Genomic DNA, 18,347 nt, shown 5'->3' with positions numbered 1-18,347 from the left:
TTATTTTAAATAATAATTATTAACATAAAAAGTAAAATTTATTGGAAAGACATCTCATTTTTGAAGTTTCAATTTTTTTTTTGAATAGAGACAGGGTCTGTCTGTCTGTCACCCAGGCTGGAGTGCAGTCGTGTGATCATAGCTCACTGCAGCCTCAAACTCCCAGGCTCGTGTGATCCTCCCACCTCAGCCTCCTAAGTAGTTGGAACTATGAATGCACACCACCATACTCAGCTAATTTATTTTAATTTTTTAAATTTTTGTAGAGATGGGGTCACCCTCTTGCCCAGGATGGTCTTGAACTCCTAGGCTCAAGCAATCCTCCTGCCTTGGTCTCCCAAAGTGCTGGGGTTACAGGCATGAGCCACCATGCCTGGCCTCAAATATTTTTTAATTGACACATTGTAACTGTACATATTTATAGGGTACAATTTGATGTATTGATACATATATGTTGTATAATGAGCAAATCAGTATTAGCATGCACTTATCATTCCTTTGTGGTAAGGACACGTAACAGTCACTCTTCTAGCTATTTTATAATATACTGTATCTTACTATTAACCATCATCACCCTACTGTGCAATATTAATACCCTAGAACTTATTCCTCCTAATTGTAATTTTGAGCCCATTGACCAAGCTCTCCTCATCCTCCCTACATTTTATTTTGAAGGGCAAAAAATATGATTATTACTGAACTGTTATATTTATGATAACTCTAGATTTTGTTGGCTTGGTTTCTCCTGTAGGTATACAGAAGATGGGTGTCCACATAAGAAATTCTTTCACACACGTTTTCTCATGCGAATGAGGTTAACACCAGATTGTTCCAAAATGTTGATTTCAACATCCTCTGGATATCTCTTAATTTTGCATGATCTTGACTTAACTAAGTCTTTAGAAGTAGGCAGCTATCCCATTTTAAGAGCAAGAAGAACTACTTCAAGTTCAGGTAAGCTTTTCTTTTTTGGTCAAAAAGGTTTTTCTCAAGAATCTCAAACATAGAGATGATACAGGTTTCTTTTCTGAGAATGATAGCAGGAAAAGGGAAGACAATTTTTTAAAAGGCATTCTTTAGAAAGCTCAGTGATGGATTTTTATCTACGCAAGTATAATGATATAATGATTTGTATGTATCTCTGACATATCATTCATATGTACCTCTGAATCACAAATGGACTAGGAGGAATAACTGCTGACCCTAAAGTATTTTCTTTTAGCTTTATGCTAGCCACAGGATCTTTTCATCAGTAATTTTGAATCATCACTATCTCAAAAATTAGTGATGGCACAAGGTCTTAAGTCCTTCTGGAATCAAGCAGAGCTTTTATTAAATTATGGTCAATATAGAGTTTTAGTTTTATCTGTATCCTAGACTTACAGATGTCCAGATACAGGTAGCTGGTGCCATCTTATCTCATTACTCTCTAAACACTCTCTTGCTAAACTCTGTCTCTTCTCCCATTGCTGATTTTGTTAGACTTAAGCAAATTTAGGGTTCAGAAAAACGTACGTATTGTATTTTATCAACATTATGTGATTTTAAAAAGACTACATTTCATCTACCTTTGGGAAAGAGGGGACTGGTGTGGGGACATACCCATCATTTACATTATAAACAAAAATCCAGGGGAAAAAAGACAAGCATTTGGAACATAGAATGCTAATAAATTGCTATTAAAAGGCAGCTTTGAATGGTTGGGGCCAGGTGCGGGGGCTCACACCTGTAATCCCATCACTTTGGGAGGCCAAGGTGGGAGGATCGCTTGAGCCCAGGAGTTCAAGGGTAGCCTGGGCAACATAGGAAGACCTCATCTCTACAAATAACTTAAAAATTTAGCCAGGTGCAGTGGCTCACGTTTGTAATCCTAGCACTTTAAGAGACTGAGGTGGGCAGATCGCTTGAGCCCAGGAGTTTGTGACCAGCCTGGGCAACATGGTGAAACCCTGTCTCTATGAAAAATACAAAAATTAGCCAGATATGCTAGCATGCATCTGTAGTCCCATCTACTCAGGAAGCTGGGGCAGGAGGATCACCTGAGCCTGGCAGGTTGAGGCAGCAGTGAGCCATGATTCTGCCCCACTGCTCTCCACCCTGGGCAACAGAGAGAGACCCTGTGTCCAAAAAAAAAAGGAAATGAAAAAAAAGGTTGGAATCTTTCTCCTTGTGCACAGGACCACTTCTGAAGATTCCTTTGGGAAAGTACAGACATCATTGTACTGCAGTGCCTGGTATAATTGTTAAAAGTAGAAATTTTAAGTTTTACCAACTTACTTGCAAACAAGGGATTTCATAAATATACGAGTATAATCCTTTGAGATTCAAATTTGCCTTTTAAGTTAAACATGATAAGCAACTCTAACTTAGTGAGAAATAGTGATTTTGAATGTCTAGATGGCCTATTTCAACTCAAAAACCAACAAGGTTTTCAGTTTTCTAATGGTAATTCTGATACTAAATAACATTACAGGAAATTAGACTAGTAAGACTTCTTAACATAGGTATGGGACCACTAGCAAAATGTGGTGATGAAATAGACATTGCTATTTGGAGTAATAGATCAGACTCCACTACCTGATACTCATTTTATTTTTTTCAATGTAAACTTTGTGTCACATTTCACAGTATTCACATAAACTTGGCACAGTGGCGCATGCCTGTAGGCCCAGCTACTCAGGAGGCTGAGGCTGAGGCAGGAGGATCACTTGAACCCAGGAATTAGGAGTCCAGCCTGGGCAACATAGCAAGATCCTTGTCTCAAAAAAAAAAAAAAAAAAAAAAAAAGACTATTCACGTAATTTCCAGAATGATAATGGAAGTTTTTGGTATAAAGAAGAATCTCTTCATGTTTCTGGTAATGGGACTGTTGTTTGGACCCTATTTTAACATAAAACAATAGGCTTAAGAGCTTAGTTTTCATTTTCATGGAATTTTTGGGTTCCATTTTAGTACAGAAATGATGAGGATCCAAAGACACTCCTATGATTATTTGGTTTTTCATTTTTATTTCATATAGTCAAGTTTTTGATATAAAAGATTCAGAAAGGGACTAGATCTTAGAACACTTCAAAGAGCTGTCTTGCCTTCATCAGTCTTATAGGCCAGTGATATATGAGCATTTTTTTAAAATTTTAAAACTATGGTTCGAGTAGAAAATTAAAAAGTTAAGGGCCACTACCAGAGTTATGCTAGGTTTATTGTCAGAATTTTTTATATTTTTAAGATTTGACCACTTCATCAAGTTCATCTGGTCCTAGAGTTTCTGGCTCACCTTGTCATCATAGTGATTCTAATTCTTCTGAGAAACACATGTCACGAGCCTCTCAAAGAGAAGGTAGGTTAAAAGTTGGATTTTATAATCTTGTAACAACAGATTATGCCAATCTGATTAATTATTGATTAAAACCAGTTTTATGGTTTTAATCCATGAAAATAAAAGCAATGGAGATGAGGTGATTTTTCCCTCAGTCATCATCTTCAAAAAGCTAACCGAGAGTCCCTGGGGTTGAATATCTTGAGTTAAATCTTAATGGAACTTGAGCTTTGGTTTTATTAGCTGGACTTAGTTTGGTCTAGTTTGGAGAGGAAGTAGTTCAGAAATACAGATTTCAATCAAGATTGTTGTGAAAATTAAATGAGATTATGCATGTGAAAGCTCTGTATAAATATAAGGCATGAATTTTCAGGTAATTGTGAAAGTCACCTGGTTACCCTCAGACTTTTTGCCCTGCCATTTCCTTGTCTCTACAATGCCTGACAGCTTCAAAGGGTTTGTAGGATAAAGTGAGCTACCATCTGGCTCCACTCTGTATTTCCCAGGTTTTTCCTAGCCATTCTGGCAGAACTAGTTGCTCTGCCCTATACCTTCCACCACACGCCCCCCCAGTTGAAATGGTTTCTGCCTATACAAATTCCACATACTGTTCCTCTTCATACTAATTGACATATAAGCTCTTATACCATTCATTGTTTATTCTTCTCTTTGTGAACTGAGTATTAAGAGCCAGATATGGCTTTTTTTTTTTTTTTTTTTTGGTCACTTTTGGAGATAGACATTTCTCTACCTTGGTATTTTGGGCAGAGACTAAATCTTAGACTTCTAATTTGTGTTTTCACTGGGTGGCTTTGCCTAGTAGATGCTGGTTATCTTGCATGGCTACTTATGTCAGTAGAATGGTTTAAGAGCTCTTTCTAACCTAACCTATGGGCTATCCACTTGCCTCTGGATATTGAAGTCTGTGATATTTCACTTTAAGGTTAAAGGCTCCTCCTCTTAAAGATTTAGGCCCAGAAGTATAACATTTTTCCTTTGATTTGTAACACAAACATCTTTTGCAGATTCTTCCTGTTCTCCTTCTACTTGTGCTATGGGAAACAAGTCAAGGCTTCTAATAATCACTGAGAAAAATCTTTATTGGTTGACTATACCGTCCACAAGAAAAAGAAACTTAATTTAAGAAGAAAAGAATAGTTAACATGCTTGCTTGTTATTGACCAGTGGTAAACACACAAACATAAATATACAGCAGTTCTATGCCACAGAGAGTTGAGAATGAGGGAAGAGATGATATATGAGGAGGCTGGGAAGAAGAGGAAAATGAGAGGGTGAAAAGAGAGGGAAAACGTGGGAGAAGGTGGGGCTTATAGGTGAAGTTGCTCTAAATGTTGGAAATCCTGGATCTTCAGATGTCAGAGTATGTTAACACCATCCTTTGGCAGATATAATAGCTGTATAGAGCAGGCTTTCAAATGCATTTCAGCATTAGAACTCTATTTTTGACATGAAATCTGCTGTGGATTCTTAGAGATGTAGCACAAATAAAATCAAAGTAGCTCTGGTTCAAGAAAAATTAGGGAGGCTCTTGACCCTCCAGCCTTCCCCACTCCATCTACACCTCAGCTCACATGTGGTTCCCCACTTTTGCCATCTCCTGAGGAACCCCAAAGGAGCACAGTTAGCAAACCACCTACTTAGAATGCATTTCTCGTCTGGTTTTGTTATAGGTTTTCCAAATTAATTCTTAAAATAAGAGTATATTTTTCTCTAAAATTGTTAAAGTTCAATCACATGTGAAATAGTTATTTCAGTATAGTTTTGTTATAGCAGTGTAATTTACAGCTTCACATGTTTCTGTTAATAATGTAGTAATCTAAAAGGAATCTTTAAAAAGAAGGTAACACATCTGCTTGACAAGCAATTCACAAAGGATCTGACAGAGGGAGCTCAATACCTTCAAAGTAACTCCTTCCACAGTCAGAGAAGTGTTGAAATATTTCTCTTGCTATTAAATTTCTAAGTTGCTTCCTTACAGTGTCTATGAAAGTGGTTTTTCACGCACCTGAAGGATATAACATACTCCTATTATTAACAGTGCCTTACTCCAGCGGTCATTTTCATTGAGAGTTAGGTAGAAGGAAAGGATGAAGCATAGTAGAATCACCAGGAAGATGTATGATTGACAATGTCTCCCATCCCTTGTTTTGACATGCCTTTATGTGAGGTGTCCTTCCTTACCTCCAACATTTTATTTTTTGTTTATAGTGTTGTTTTTGCAGGTGCTTAAGTCCTGATCTTTTTATTTGCTTAAAAGGCAATCCTCATGGCTTCCAAGTATTTCCTTCTCTGGACCAGAAAGCACCAGGACCAATGAGAGGAGAATTGTTACCTTTTACCTTTCTAGAGTCCTTTCATGTCACATAACTTTGGTTCTTACTTAAATAAAGAGCTTTCTGAGATGTAAGATCCAAATAAAAGAACCCCTAGTCAGCTTCTATGCCTTAGCCTTAGGTCAGTGATGATTACTGCTGTGGGAATTTGGATCTTTTGTTCTATTTATACCCTTTCCCCACACCTTCATCCCGCCAAAACTCACACACCATACATCGGGGAGTACCACGCTCTTTAACATATGGTAGCATAAGGGGCAGACTAAGGAATGATGGCATGGGAGGTGGCTGCCAGAAATAAAAAGCTTTGATGAACTGCCTTAGTTTTTTGATAATACAAATCCCGCATCCTCATTTTCTTATATCTCAGGAGTTTCACCACGAAATAGTCTTGAAGTCGTAACCCCTGAAGTTCTTGGTGAGAGTGACCATGGAAACTGCATCACGTCCTTACAGCTGCACCCAAAAGGCTGGGCCACTCTTCTTCGGTGCTCAAGCAACAGTGATGATGAGGAGGTACAGGCAGCAGCACTCCACCTTCAACAGGGCTCATTGGACAAATTGCCATTGCCGTGTGTGCAGACCTTAGGCCGATCGCTGACTGCAGTCTCTGCCTTCAAGGGCATACTGCTAGAGATCCTGCTTCTCGACTCTCCTGTTTCTGTCCTCTCTTGTTTCATATGGTATCATTATCCCTTCCAAACTCTTCTTATTCCTCTCCTGCTGGGGTTGAGCAAGGTGGGAGGTACTTTAAAGGCCAGCATCAGCTCAGATTTTGCCCAGCTTCTTAAAATCCTGCCTCTTTCATCTCACCCTAAAAAAACAAACAAACAAACAAACAAAAACTCCTTGTATAATAAACATAGGTCTGAAATGTTTCAGCTAAGCTGGCTAAATGTGAGATTTTACTAAGCCAATTGAGTATCATAATTTTCTTTTTTTAAAAACCAGGGGAAACTCTGGGAAAGGAAGGGACTATACTGATGACTAGGGGGAAAGGTGTTAAATGACTTTATGATTCTCATCACTCTGGAAAGCAAGAGTCTTCCAAGGATCTCACTGGTCCTAGAGGCCACAACTGAAAGGAGAGAAGAGAAGAGCCTTTGAATTGTGTAGGGGAAGAGGTAAGATACTCTAGGGCTTGGATGTACTCCAGGAATTTTTAAAATATCAACATTGTTGTTGCCCTTAGAAAAGAGAATGTATTACTACAGAAGTCACAGGCAGCCTCAGGGAACAAAAGGCTTTAAAGCATCATAACACAGAATAACCTCAGCTTATGAAGATAAGAAAGTATGGGGCCTACAAGGTTTGTTAGTTGGGAGGGGGATAGCATTATTCTGAGTGATTTCTTGTAAAAATTCTGTGGCTTTGGCAATCTGTTGAGCTTTTTAAAAATAAGGAATATCTGTAGCACTATTTGGGCTCTGTAACCTTGGTTTGTCTCCCTTCTCTCCCCCTAGTGTACTTGTGTCTATGAATTTCAAGAAGGAGCTCCAGTACGACCTGTCTCACCTCGCTGTTCTCTACGACTGACTCATTACATTGAAGAAGCCAATGTAGGCAGGGGTTACATCAAAGAACTTTGCTTCAGCCCCGATGGACGAATGATTTCTTCCCCACATGGCTATGGGATTCGCTTGTTGGGATTTGACAAACAGTGCAGTGAACTTGTTGACTGCTTGCCCAAAGAAGCCAGTCCCCTGCGGGTGATCCGTTCTCTGTACTCTCATAATGATGTGGTACTGACAACAAAGTTCTCTCCAACACATTGTCAGATTGCCTCAGGGTGCCTTAGTGGACGGGTTTCTTTGTATCAGCCAAAGTTTTAGGCACAACTTACATCAAATAAGGAACTCTTCTGGTGTTTGACTTAGGAATTGCTTCAATTTAGATGAAGTATTTTCTTTTTAGAAGACCTTATAAGTTTGGGTCAAGATCCTGGTTCTTATGGGTCCATGAACACACTTGTGACCTTAGTACTTGGTCATCCAGCATCATACAGGCATCTCCAAGTTAGACTCTATGCAGCATCATCTTTTTCAGCATTCCTCTGCTCCTGCTGATCTGTGCCACTGAACTCCGGTTCTTCTGGTCATTTTGCATGGTAGCTCTTGTCAAGTTCCTTCCTTCCTCACTCTCTATTTCTCTTTCCCTCTCCCTGTCCCTCTCTTTCTTTGTGTTTTTTGATTTTGGTGTCAATTTTGTGGACATTTGGCAGGAGTTTTGACTGGGGTAGGAGAAACCCAGGACATTAGAATTGAATAAAACCTAGAAGTTGGATATTGGCATATTGGTTGTTGAAAATAAATTTCATCCTCACTTATGAGTATACTTGGCCTTTTAAAGTTACTCTTATGTTTATCTATATTGAGCACAGATAATGGCATTATTCTTATAATTGTAAAGATAGTCTTGCAACAAAATGTCTTTTAAGTTTCCTGTTAAAATTATAAAAAGATTTTCATGGTGAGAGGGATTTTATTGTGAAATTCTAGAAAAAAATATTACCACCTCTCTTTGTAATTTACTTTACTTGTATGAATTTAACATCTCTAGCATGTATCCTTACTTGATATTTTGTTCCTATCAACAGCATTAGAAAGGAAAGGAGACAGAATGAGCTTTGGTTATTTCTATTGCACAGAAAAGGATTTTTAAAATTAGATTAGTATAATATCTGGCCATAGAGTGATAAGAACAATATGACTTAGATTTTCTGTATTTCATTTGCCAGATTATTTGAATCACACAGGATGATGTGTTAACAGTATTAGGGTGGAAGAGGAATCAAGAGTAAAGGGGTAGGGGTTTACTCATTTTTCTTCCCTGAGCCAGGTGTCACAAGCCAACTCTGTCACCATTAGTGAGGGGAGAGTTGCAGTCCTCTTCAAGCTGTTATCATAAGTACAGTAGTCAGTGACTTGGATATCAAGACTAAGTGCTGATATGAAGACTTGCCTTTGTGTTTTGTTATGAAACATGCAAGCATAAAGCAGGACTCAAGCACAAGGCTGACTGTTCTACTTTGAATAACAGCATCCTTGCAGTCTCCTCCAAATGGGTGGCACTGTGTTTAGAAGGGATTACCAAAGGCTGGAGCAATTTAAGCTATGCACTAGCCTTGCCCTCTTAGGTTGCATTCTCTTTAGGCCACTAGTTCTCAAACATTAGGGTGCATTGTAACCATTACAGAGCTTGTGAAAAGTGCAGAAACCTGAGACTCACCTTATGAGATTCTGATTCAGCCAGGGGGAGGACAGCAATCTGCATTTTTCATAGCAACCTCAAGTAATCTTTATTCTGAGGGTCTCTGGATTGCAGGTTGAAAAACACAACGTTAATCAGCAGTAAATTCTTCTCTACTCGGCCAGGCGCAGTGGCTCACGCCTGTAATCCCAGCACTTTGGGAGGCCGAGGCGGCTGGATCACAAGGTCAGGAATTTGAGACCAGCCTGACCAACATGGTGAAACCCCATCTCTACTAAAAATACAAAAATTAGCCGGGCGTGGTGGTGCACGCCTGTAATCCCAGCTACCCAGGAGGCTGAGGCAGGAGAATCACTTGAACCCGGGAGGCGGAGGGTGCAGTGAGCTGAGATTGCGCCACTGCACTCCAGCCTGGGCGACAGAGCGAGACCCCGTCTCAAAAAAAAAAAAGAAAAAAATTCTTCTTTACCCATTTGGGCTTAAGACAATTCCCAGAAAGTGTTTTCATTATTTAAAAAACAATAATAGTAAATGAAAGCAATTTTAGAGGTGGAAAATACCTTAGAATGGAATCACTTGCATTATTTGACAAATGAGAGAAGTGACATGACTTGCCTAAGGTCATCCTGCAAAGTTAGTGGCAGAGTTGGGACTTGAATTCCAGTCTTCTAATTCCTTGGTCAGGGCAATTTCTACTGTGTTATGCTGTCTGTTAGACACAATGACTTATGGACAGTTTGTCTTTAAGTTGTATTATTGTGAATACCCTTAAACTGGCCAATAGATTTTAGAAAGGCAGGCATGGGAGTAGATGCGGAGAGTTCTAGCCATAAGAAAAGTATTTTAAATCTTACAGAAATGTTTAAACAACCCAAAATACATGAATAAAAATGACATTTCTTTGTAGGACCTGCCAACTAACTATTCACACACATTTATAGAGGTTATAAGGATCTTGCTCTAGAACAAATTTTTGAAATTAGATCATTTTACCATGGATGTTAACAAAATTGGAAATTTTTTGTCATTGAGAAAATTACCACAAAGCACAGTAAATACATATACTTGCCATACATTTTGTAAAAAACACATTTTTTAAAGAAAATAGGGATGGGCATGGTGGCTCATGCCTGTAATCCCAGCGCTTTGGGAGGCCGAGGTGGGAGGATCGCTTGAGTCCAGGAGTTCCAGACCAATCTGTGCAACATGGCGAAACCCCGCCTCTACCAAAAATACAAAAATTAGATAGGCATGTTGGTACACGCCTGTAGTCCTAGCTACTCAGGAGGCTGAGGTGGGAGGATGGTTTGAGCCTGGGAGGAGGAGGCTGCAGTGAGCCAAGATTGCACTATTGCACTCCACCCTGGGCGACAGAGCCAGATCCTGTCTCAAAAAATAAAAATAGGCTGGGCATGGTGGCTCATGCCTGTAATCCCAGCACTTTGGGAGGCTGAGGTGAGTGGATCACTTGAGGTCAGGAGTTTGAGAACAGCCTGGCCAACATGGTGAAACCCTGTCTCTACCAAAAATACAAAAATCATAGCCAAGCGTGGTGGCAGGTACCTGTAATCCCAGTTACTCAGGAGGCTGAGGCAGGAGACCCGCATGAACCTGGGAGGCAGAGGTTGCAGTGAGCCGAGATCGCACCACTGCACTCTAGCCTGGCCAGCAGAGCGAGACTCCGCCTCAAAAAAAAAAAATAAAATAAAATAAAATAAAATTAGTTTTGGAGGTGAAAACACCCAAACTATGTTATTATTTAAAAATACCTACCAAGTACTGTGGTCATATTGATATTCAAAAGAAGTTTCATAAATCGTATCAACTCTGGAAAGAGTTCCATGTCAGATGCTAGACCAGCAAGTTGCCCAACTCAAAATTCAGCCAATGATTCTTTACTATAGAGTACCTATCATGTGTCAAATAATATACAGACTTCACTACTAACCCTCACAAAAACTTGCAGGGTAGGTGGAATGAGCCCCAGTTTAATTTGGAGGTAATAGTGGGTCAGAAAGATTAAATGACTTGCCTTAAGTCATAGAGTTAGCAGTGAGTGGCAGCACTGGGATTCAAATCCAGGTTTGTGTCTTTTTGTCCAAAGCCTGTGCTTACTGCTTTACCATTGTGCTCTTTAGTTTGTAAAGTATGGTAAGCTGGCCTGTTATTTGTTTAGTATCTTCTGGAATTTTTTTTTTTAATTATAGAGCTAGCTTACCATGTGTATCATGTAAAAAAAATTTTATAAGATTAACAATTTCCATGAGAATATCATAAACTCAGGGCACACATTCTGGCCATTCCTAACTAAAAAACTTCAAGCAGAATAAGCAGCTATAAAATAGAAAAGAAAAATTAAGGATAAGTGGCATTGTGAAAAAAACAGAGCCACACAGATGAGAATTAAAAATTAACAGCCAGCAAACTCAAAAGAACCTTTGTCCTCCTTGAGGTATAGTGATGATCAAAAAGTTATCAAGGAATATTAATCAAGGAATTAAAGGGCATTAGGAATGCTATCGTATTAGAAGAAATTACATCTTAACATTTCAAAGCCCCATTTCACTTAAGAGTATAAACTCTAATCTGATGTTTTTTACTCTGAATTTTATTCAGTAATTTTTATTTATAATTCATGATAATTGGTAATGTAGTATAATTGTGAATAAATGCAGTACAAATTGTTCTGTTTTAAAAAGTTTTCTGCAGAACAGTGCATTTATGGCAATGCTATGTTTAATGAGTTAGGGACATCAAATATATAGTAGTTCCTTATTTTCAATTTTGAAAATGAAACGGCTAAAGCAGAAGAGACGTCTGTTTTAGTCTTTTAAAAATGTGTGTGGGTGGTCTTTTTTCCTCAGAAGCCCAAAGCACATGTATATTTTGTTATTTCTCCTTGCTATATTCCTGAGACTATACTAAAGACTTTAAGAAAAGGAACAAGAAAAAGGTAAATTCATGTGTTCCCCACTGCTGTGTCTAGAACCAAGATCACATTATATCATTGTTAAAATTGTGTTATCTAGAAAGTGCAATATAGGGAAAACACTCTGAGAATCTTTTAAAAGCCTAGTGTTTCCCTTATTTGTCAGAATATGTGGTACTGGCATCCATAAGTATCTTTTAACTTGCATTTAGCAGGACAAATAGTGTGATACTTATACTGATGACAATCATCCCCATTTAATGACCAGCAGTCACTGAGTGCTGTGAAAATTCACTCAGTGATACGCCGTGTTGGTCTTGAAGGAAACCGTACATATGAATTTTTGGATAGCTAATGTGTATCTCTTAAGTGCCAACATTTAAAACTTGTAATTATTTTTGATGTATTTCAGGTATGTTAGTATACCTTCCTGCCTTCTTCTTAAACATCATGCTCAGTATAATTCACATTTTCATGATGAAAAGTTAAAGTTATATTCATAATGTATTATTATAAGTATCCAGCTCTGATGTATGTAAAACACTTCATAAAATGTAAAGGGCTATAACAAATATGTTATAAAGTGATTCTCTCAGCCCTGAGGTATACACAATCATTTGCCTCAGACTGCTGTTGGATTTTAAAATTTTTTAAATATCTGCTAAGTAATTTGCTATGTCTTCTCTCACACTATCAATATGCCTGCTTCTGACAGGCTCCCCACTTTCTTCTAATGTGCTGTTAGGAGCTTTGGACATGAAACCGTGCCTGTTCAGAGTGTCTACAGTAAAGAGTTGGACAAACTCTGGGGGGACACAGTCTTTGAGACAGCTCTTTTGGTTGCTTTCCACTTTTCTGAAAGGTTCACAGTAACCTTCTAGATAATAGAAACTCCCAGTTAAAGCCTAGGCTAGCAATTTTTTTTAGTTGCAACTAAGTAAGATATACTACAAACTAAGGATGCTGCTAGATTAAGGAATAAACAGCAATGTACCAAAGTACAGCAAAGCAACAACAAAGGCTCTGTATTTGCAAAGGGGTCTATCATGCTTTTAAGAAAAAAGAAGAGTACAGGAAAAAAATTCAGATAGACATAAGAGTATTTTGGATGCCATTAAACTTTGTCAATAACCATTAAAACATAGGCTTAAATTATCATGTATTGTTACAAAGACACAGTTTTGTCTCATTATAAAATAAGATTATATGAAATTTATATTCTAGAAATGATTCTAAATCATGTCCTAAGAATTTCTCCCATTCAAATGATAATGGAAATTACTATCAAAAGGAAAATCTCAGAGTTACCATTATGCTGCTTTCTTTAGTTGTAAATGAACTAGGGATAAAGATATGGGTTTTATCAAAAGCCCCAAAGAATATATCTCACATACACCTCCTATATGTATGTGTATATAAATGCCACTATAAATGAAAATGTCACCCAGAGATAATAAAATAATTTTTAAAGTTTAAATCTGGTCCAAAGTCTTTAAAATAGGTAGAATTTTCAGCTTTCTTAAGTTTCTCCCTCATTTAGATTTCACGGTTTTTACATAAAGGGTGAATATTTGAATTTTCTTTTAAATTTCACTGCATCTTCAATTGCCCAACTGTGTTTTCTGATAAATTTTAGATTGACATTTTTAGGAAATCTGGAGTACTCCAGACAATATACTAGATACCCAGAAACTTTTCTCAGTAGGTTCTGAGGTGTTTTAAGTTCTTATGCTAGACTGTAAGCTCCCTGAGGGCAGAGACTGTTTTATTTATTCTTGTATCCTCAGTGCCTGGTACAGGACTTGACACAGAGTAGTTGTTCAATAAATATTTGTTGAATGAATCAAATGAACCTTCACCATATGTGGCCTCAAGCTCTCATGAAGCCAGCAGAATGCAGTGTGTAGATTATTACGTAATAGAGGAATCCATCATTTATTATTATAATTAACAGACCATATTCATCAGGGTAAGATTTGTTCTGACCATAAGCAAGCAAACATTTCTCATTGACTTGGAAAACTGCAAGTTAAGACTCAGTTTTTCATTCAATGAACATTTGAATCCCTATTATATGCCTAGTTTAGTACTGGGAACTCAAGGGACAAAGATAACTATCGTCTTGGTATTCCATAGCTGTAGTTGAAAGAGACTTAGATTCAGGGCTGGCTTTAAAGGGGTTGTACATGTGCAGTTACATAGCGTCCCACGCTTAGAAAGGTTCCAGGTAGGCTGGGTGCAGTAGCTCACGCCTGTAATCCCAGCACTTTGGGAAGCCGAGGCAGGAGGATCGCTTGAGCCCGGGAGTTTGAGACCAGTCTGGGGAACATAATGAGACCTCATTTCTACGAAAAATGAAAACACAATTAGCCAGGCATGGCAGCATGCACCTATAGTCCCAGCTACTCGGGAAACTGAGGTGGGAGGATCACCTGAGCCCAGGAAGTTGAGACTGCAGTAAGCTGAGAGCACACCACTGCACTCCAGCCTGGGCAACAGAGTGAGATTGCCTCAAAAAAAAAAAAAAAGTTGAAAGGCCTCATGCTTACTTTAATGCTTTGCTATAGCCATCCTGAAATTCTCTGCTTTTTGAACAAAGGCACTGCATCTTTATTTTCTACTGGGCTTGCAAGTTATGTAGCTGGTCCTACTTAGATGTAATCACTTTGACATGATGGGTACAAAGTAATAAAAGAGTTATAGTATCTTTCACTTACCTTCTAATAAAGATATTCACATTCATTGAGAATTAGCTATAAAATGTATAATTTAGTAAAATAACTTCTAAAATTAAAACCACCTCCTTCCCACAAATTTTTGGACAGATCAAATGTTCTTCATTTCAGAATTACAAAAGCTTTCTAAAACTATAATTGGCTTTTTACCTTTTTAATTGTTTTGAGTCTTTCAAATGGATGAATGTAGAGTTGTAGATGAGTTTATTTTATCTATATACACACTTACATAAAAATATAAGATTTTAATTAAAAAAACCTTTATATTATAAATGCACTGAATATGTGATATGTCTACCTCATAACATGCTTTTTTAAAAATAAATGCTACTTTGAAACATTTGACACACTTTTTGTGTGTGGTTAACCTGTTTAAAAGGTTGATGGCAAACTTGATTTAGTAATTGCTGGAGATTTTTTGTTTAAACTACCTATATGTGTATTTTTAGACCAAAATCAAGCACAAGGCTATGACAATGGCAGCGGCTTGGTAATTCTTATTAGTGACATTCTGGACTTTTTCAATCATGCACTCTCCATCAGAAAAAATTTAAGATCCAAATTTTGATTATCTATAAATGATGGGTATACTATTGTACTGATCTGTTGAGTACATTATAAAACATACGCAGAGGAAAATTGAAAGTTTAAAGGATACGATTTTTAAAAATTAAAGTTCTAAATTTCTTCCTGTACCTCCAGGGATAAACTGGGCCTCAGCTGGTATATGGACATTTCATCTTAGGAAGGCCACTATCTAAAATTAGAATTGGCATTTTACACTAGAAACACATTTACTAAGATTGCATTCTTTCACATATGTTCAGTAACGTTCTAGCCATTTACAAGTTTATTTGGTATGAATATGTTTGTAGAGTTTTTAAAATTAGTTCTTTATTCAGTGAAAATTGTATTATCAATAGGAAGCATCATTCATAGATTTTTACTTTTGTCAAGCTGTTTACAGTGACTGAATCTTATATAAGAACTTAGAACATGATATTTTTCAGTGTTCTCTACAATTTCATTTTCTTGTTGTATTATTTAACAGTGTGATTGATGGTTCATTTTACCAGATTATTTTCATTCACCAGAATATGATAATCATATTTGGGACACTCTTTTTGGTAAATCATTGGAGACTAAAAAAGGAGTGAATCCCTTTGAACTCAAATTATTTTGTGAAATTAATCATTCAGAAAAACTGATTTAACTAACCATAGCAGTAATTATCACTATTTCGCTCTCTCTATGACTGACATATTTTGGGCCGTTTAAAAATATATTTTTAATTGAAAGGGAAATAATTATTTGGCATGCATTAATAATGAGGAATCAACAATGTATATTTGTTTTCTATTGCAGCTGTAACAAATTACCATAAACTCAGTTATTTAAAACAACAAAAATTAATGTTCCAGTTCTGGAAGTCAGAAATGGATCTCACTGGGCTAAAATCAAGGTGTTGATGGGGCTGTGTTTCCTCTGGGAGCTTAAGGGGAGAATTCATTTCCTTGTCTTTTCCAGCATCTAGAGGCCACCTGCATTCCTGGGTTCATTGCCCCTTCTTCCTTCAAAACCAGCAGAAAAGCGTGTTCTTTTTTTTAAGAAAAGTACTTAATTTTTTTATTTTTGTAGAGGCAGGGTCTCACTATGTTGCCCAGGCTGGGCACAAACTCCTGGGCTCAAGTGATCCTCCTGCCTCAGCCTCCCAAAGTGCTGGGATTACAGGTGTGCGCCACCGTGCTTACACTGACTTTCGTGATTACACTGGGCCCACTGCATAATGCAGGATAATCTCTCCATTTTAAGGCCAGCTCATTAGCAAACTTAACTCCATTTACAACCTTAATTAACCCTTGCCCTGTAACATTACATACAAGTTCTGGGTATTAAGGATGTGGACATCTTTAGGGGCTACTGTTCTGTTTGCTTACTGTGTGCTAGTGTTGGGTACTAGCCTTAGCGCTTCACAGGCACTATTTAATCCTTAAGGCATTCTTATGAAGTGGGTACAGTTATTCCCATTTTACAGAGGAAGAAACTGAGGCTTAGATTCGTTTACCTAAAGTAATATACCTAGTGAGTTTCAGAGTTAGACTCCTACCTGGTTCTGTCTGACTTCACAGCCTAACTTCAGTTGCTATATACAGCTTTGATAATTCAGTGAAAAAATGTTTACTGCTTACAAACTATGTAGAACATTGTGAATACAGGTGTCACACTGTAACAGAAATGTATTGCAGCTTTATCCCATAATCAGGTAAAATTATTCTGATATCATTGTGAAAAAGTTGAAAAGCTTCCGCTTATGTGTATAGGGCCAGTAACATTTTCAGAGTTGTCCTGTAACACAGAAGTGCTTTTATTCCCTAGACCTTTATCTACTAGGCTTAGCTGTTTTAGTTTATAGCTGTCATATGCTACTTTTAAAACAAATAATGCTGGACGCAGGGGCTCATGCCTGTAATCCTAGCACTTTAGGAGGCCAAGGCGGGCAGACTGCTTGGGCCCAGGAGTTTGAGAACAGCCTGGGCAACGTGGTAAAACCCCATCTCTACAAAAAATACAAAAAATTAGCCGGGCATGGTGGCATGAGCCTGTAGTTCCAGCTATTGGGGTAGGTGGGGGGGAGGGGCAGGCAGTGAGGTGGGCGGATCACCTGAGCCCAGGAGGTTGAGGCAGCCTTGATCATGCCACCAGCCTGGGTGACACAGTGAGACCCTGTCTCAAAAATAAATAAATAAAAAAAACCTAATAACTATTTAGGATATCAACTTGAAACAGGTATTTAAAACATGACACGTACATTTATAGAACATTATGTACAGTTGGTTGCTGCATCTCAAAAACTACATACCAGGCTGAAAAAAAATCCACAATATTATTAAAGGGCAAAGATAAGCAAGCTTAAAACTTTTTAAGGTTTATTGCTTCCAGAGCCATATTCTTAAAGTTTTTCTCTTGATCTGTGTGGCTTCAACCACATATATTTTTTTCCACAATAATGGGATAATTATAGGATTGCCTGGTTCCTGATGGAGTAAAGGTGGATGTATTAACAGACACGTTATCAGTCATCAGTAGTTATCTGGTGTCTATGCATCATCTCTATTTGGCAGTGTGTCCCAGTGAGTATACTGGGCAGAAATAGACTGCCATTTTAGGCCTTAGAATCAGGTTCTTATCCCTGACTCCCCCTACAGGAGTACTCAAGACCACGGGCAAGCACTCTTGGGAGCTTTATCATTGTCCGCTCACCAAGCATTAGAAGCATCTGCTGTAATACCGCATTAATTGGCTCTGACTTTGTCCTAGTCAGGGAGTGTCATTCTCATTCTTTGGAAAGACTTCATGCTATCCCCTACCCCATGGCATTTCATCCCCTCTTGGGAAAGTCCAATTTTGGTATAACAACCACTGGGCCTGTCCACTGAGTTTTCCTCCAGGCTCCTCCCTTTTGGCAAAGGACAAAAAAAAGTGGTGCTCAAAGTTTACTGTGCATTAGAATCACCTGGAAAATGTGTTAAAATACAGATTGCTGGGTCCCCATCCAGAGTTTCTGATTCTGTAGGTCTGGAGTGGGAGCCCTAGTTTTGCATTTCTAATCAGTCCTCTACTGATGCTGTAGGTCTTAGGGACCACAGTTTGAGAACCACAGATGTAGAAAATGCAGTTAAGATTTAGATCTTCCATGGATGACAGATGCCATGGATCTCTGTGTAGATAACAGAAGTTCATTTAGAGAACCTCCTACCTTTTTGAGGCTGATATAGAACAACAATGTGTCCCTTCAGCTACAT

At 38.1% G+C, this 18,347-nt stretch overlaps 2 protein-coding genes across 5 annotated transcripts in view; one reads left to right on the top strand and one right to left on the bottom strand.

The window, feature by feature from the left end:
• DCAF10 (DDB1 and CUL4 associated factor 10) overlaps nucleotides 1–8,002 on the top strand; it is a 62,238-nt gene extending 54,236 nt beyond the window's left edge. For 2 of the 4 annotated variants that reach the window (XM_002819600.6, XM_054519686.2), the window contains 4 exons: nucleotides 752–954; nucleotides 3,227–3,337; nucleotides 6,041–6,186; nucleotides 7,134–8,002. In XM_002819600.6, the coding sequence (XP_002819646.5) occupies nucleotides 752–954; nucleotides 3,227–3,337; nucleotides 6,041–6,186; nucleotides 7,134–7,502 (829 nt within the window). In that variant the 3' untranslated portion in view covers nucleotides 7,503–8,002. The remainder of the gene's footprint in view (nucleotides 1–751; nucleotides 955–3,226; nucleotides 3,338–6,040; nucleotides 6,187–7,133) is intronic. The other 2 variants (XM_063714140.1, XM_024251849.3) reach the window with 1 other exon arrangement.
• SLC25A51 (solute carrier family 25 member 51) overlaps nucleotides 3,737–18,347 on the bottom strand; it is a 43,556-nt gene continuing 28,945 nt past the window's right edge. The window contains exon 3 of the mRNA XM_063714141.1: nucleotides 3,737–6,484. Coding sequence (XP_063570211.1) covers nucleotides 6,480–6,484 — 5 coding nt within the window. The 3' untranslated portion in view covers nucleotides 3,737–6,479. The remainder of the gene's footprint in view (nucleotides 6,485–18,347) is intronic.

Source organism: Pongo abelii, chromosome 13 (genome assembly GCF_028885655.2).
Source record: "Pongo abelii isolate AG06213 chromosome 13, NHGRI_mPonAbe1-v2.0_pri, whole genome shotgun sequence".
Classification (NCBI taxonomy): Eukaryota; Metazoa; Chordata; class Mammalia; order Primates; family Hominidae; genus Pongo; species Pongo abelii.
This window is presented reverse-complemented; position numbering and strand designations above follow the sequence as displayed.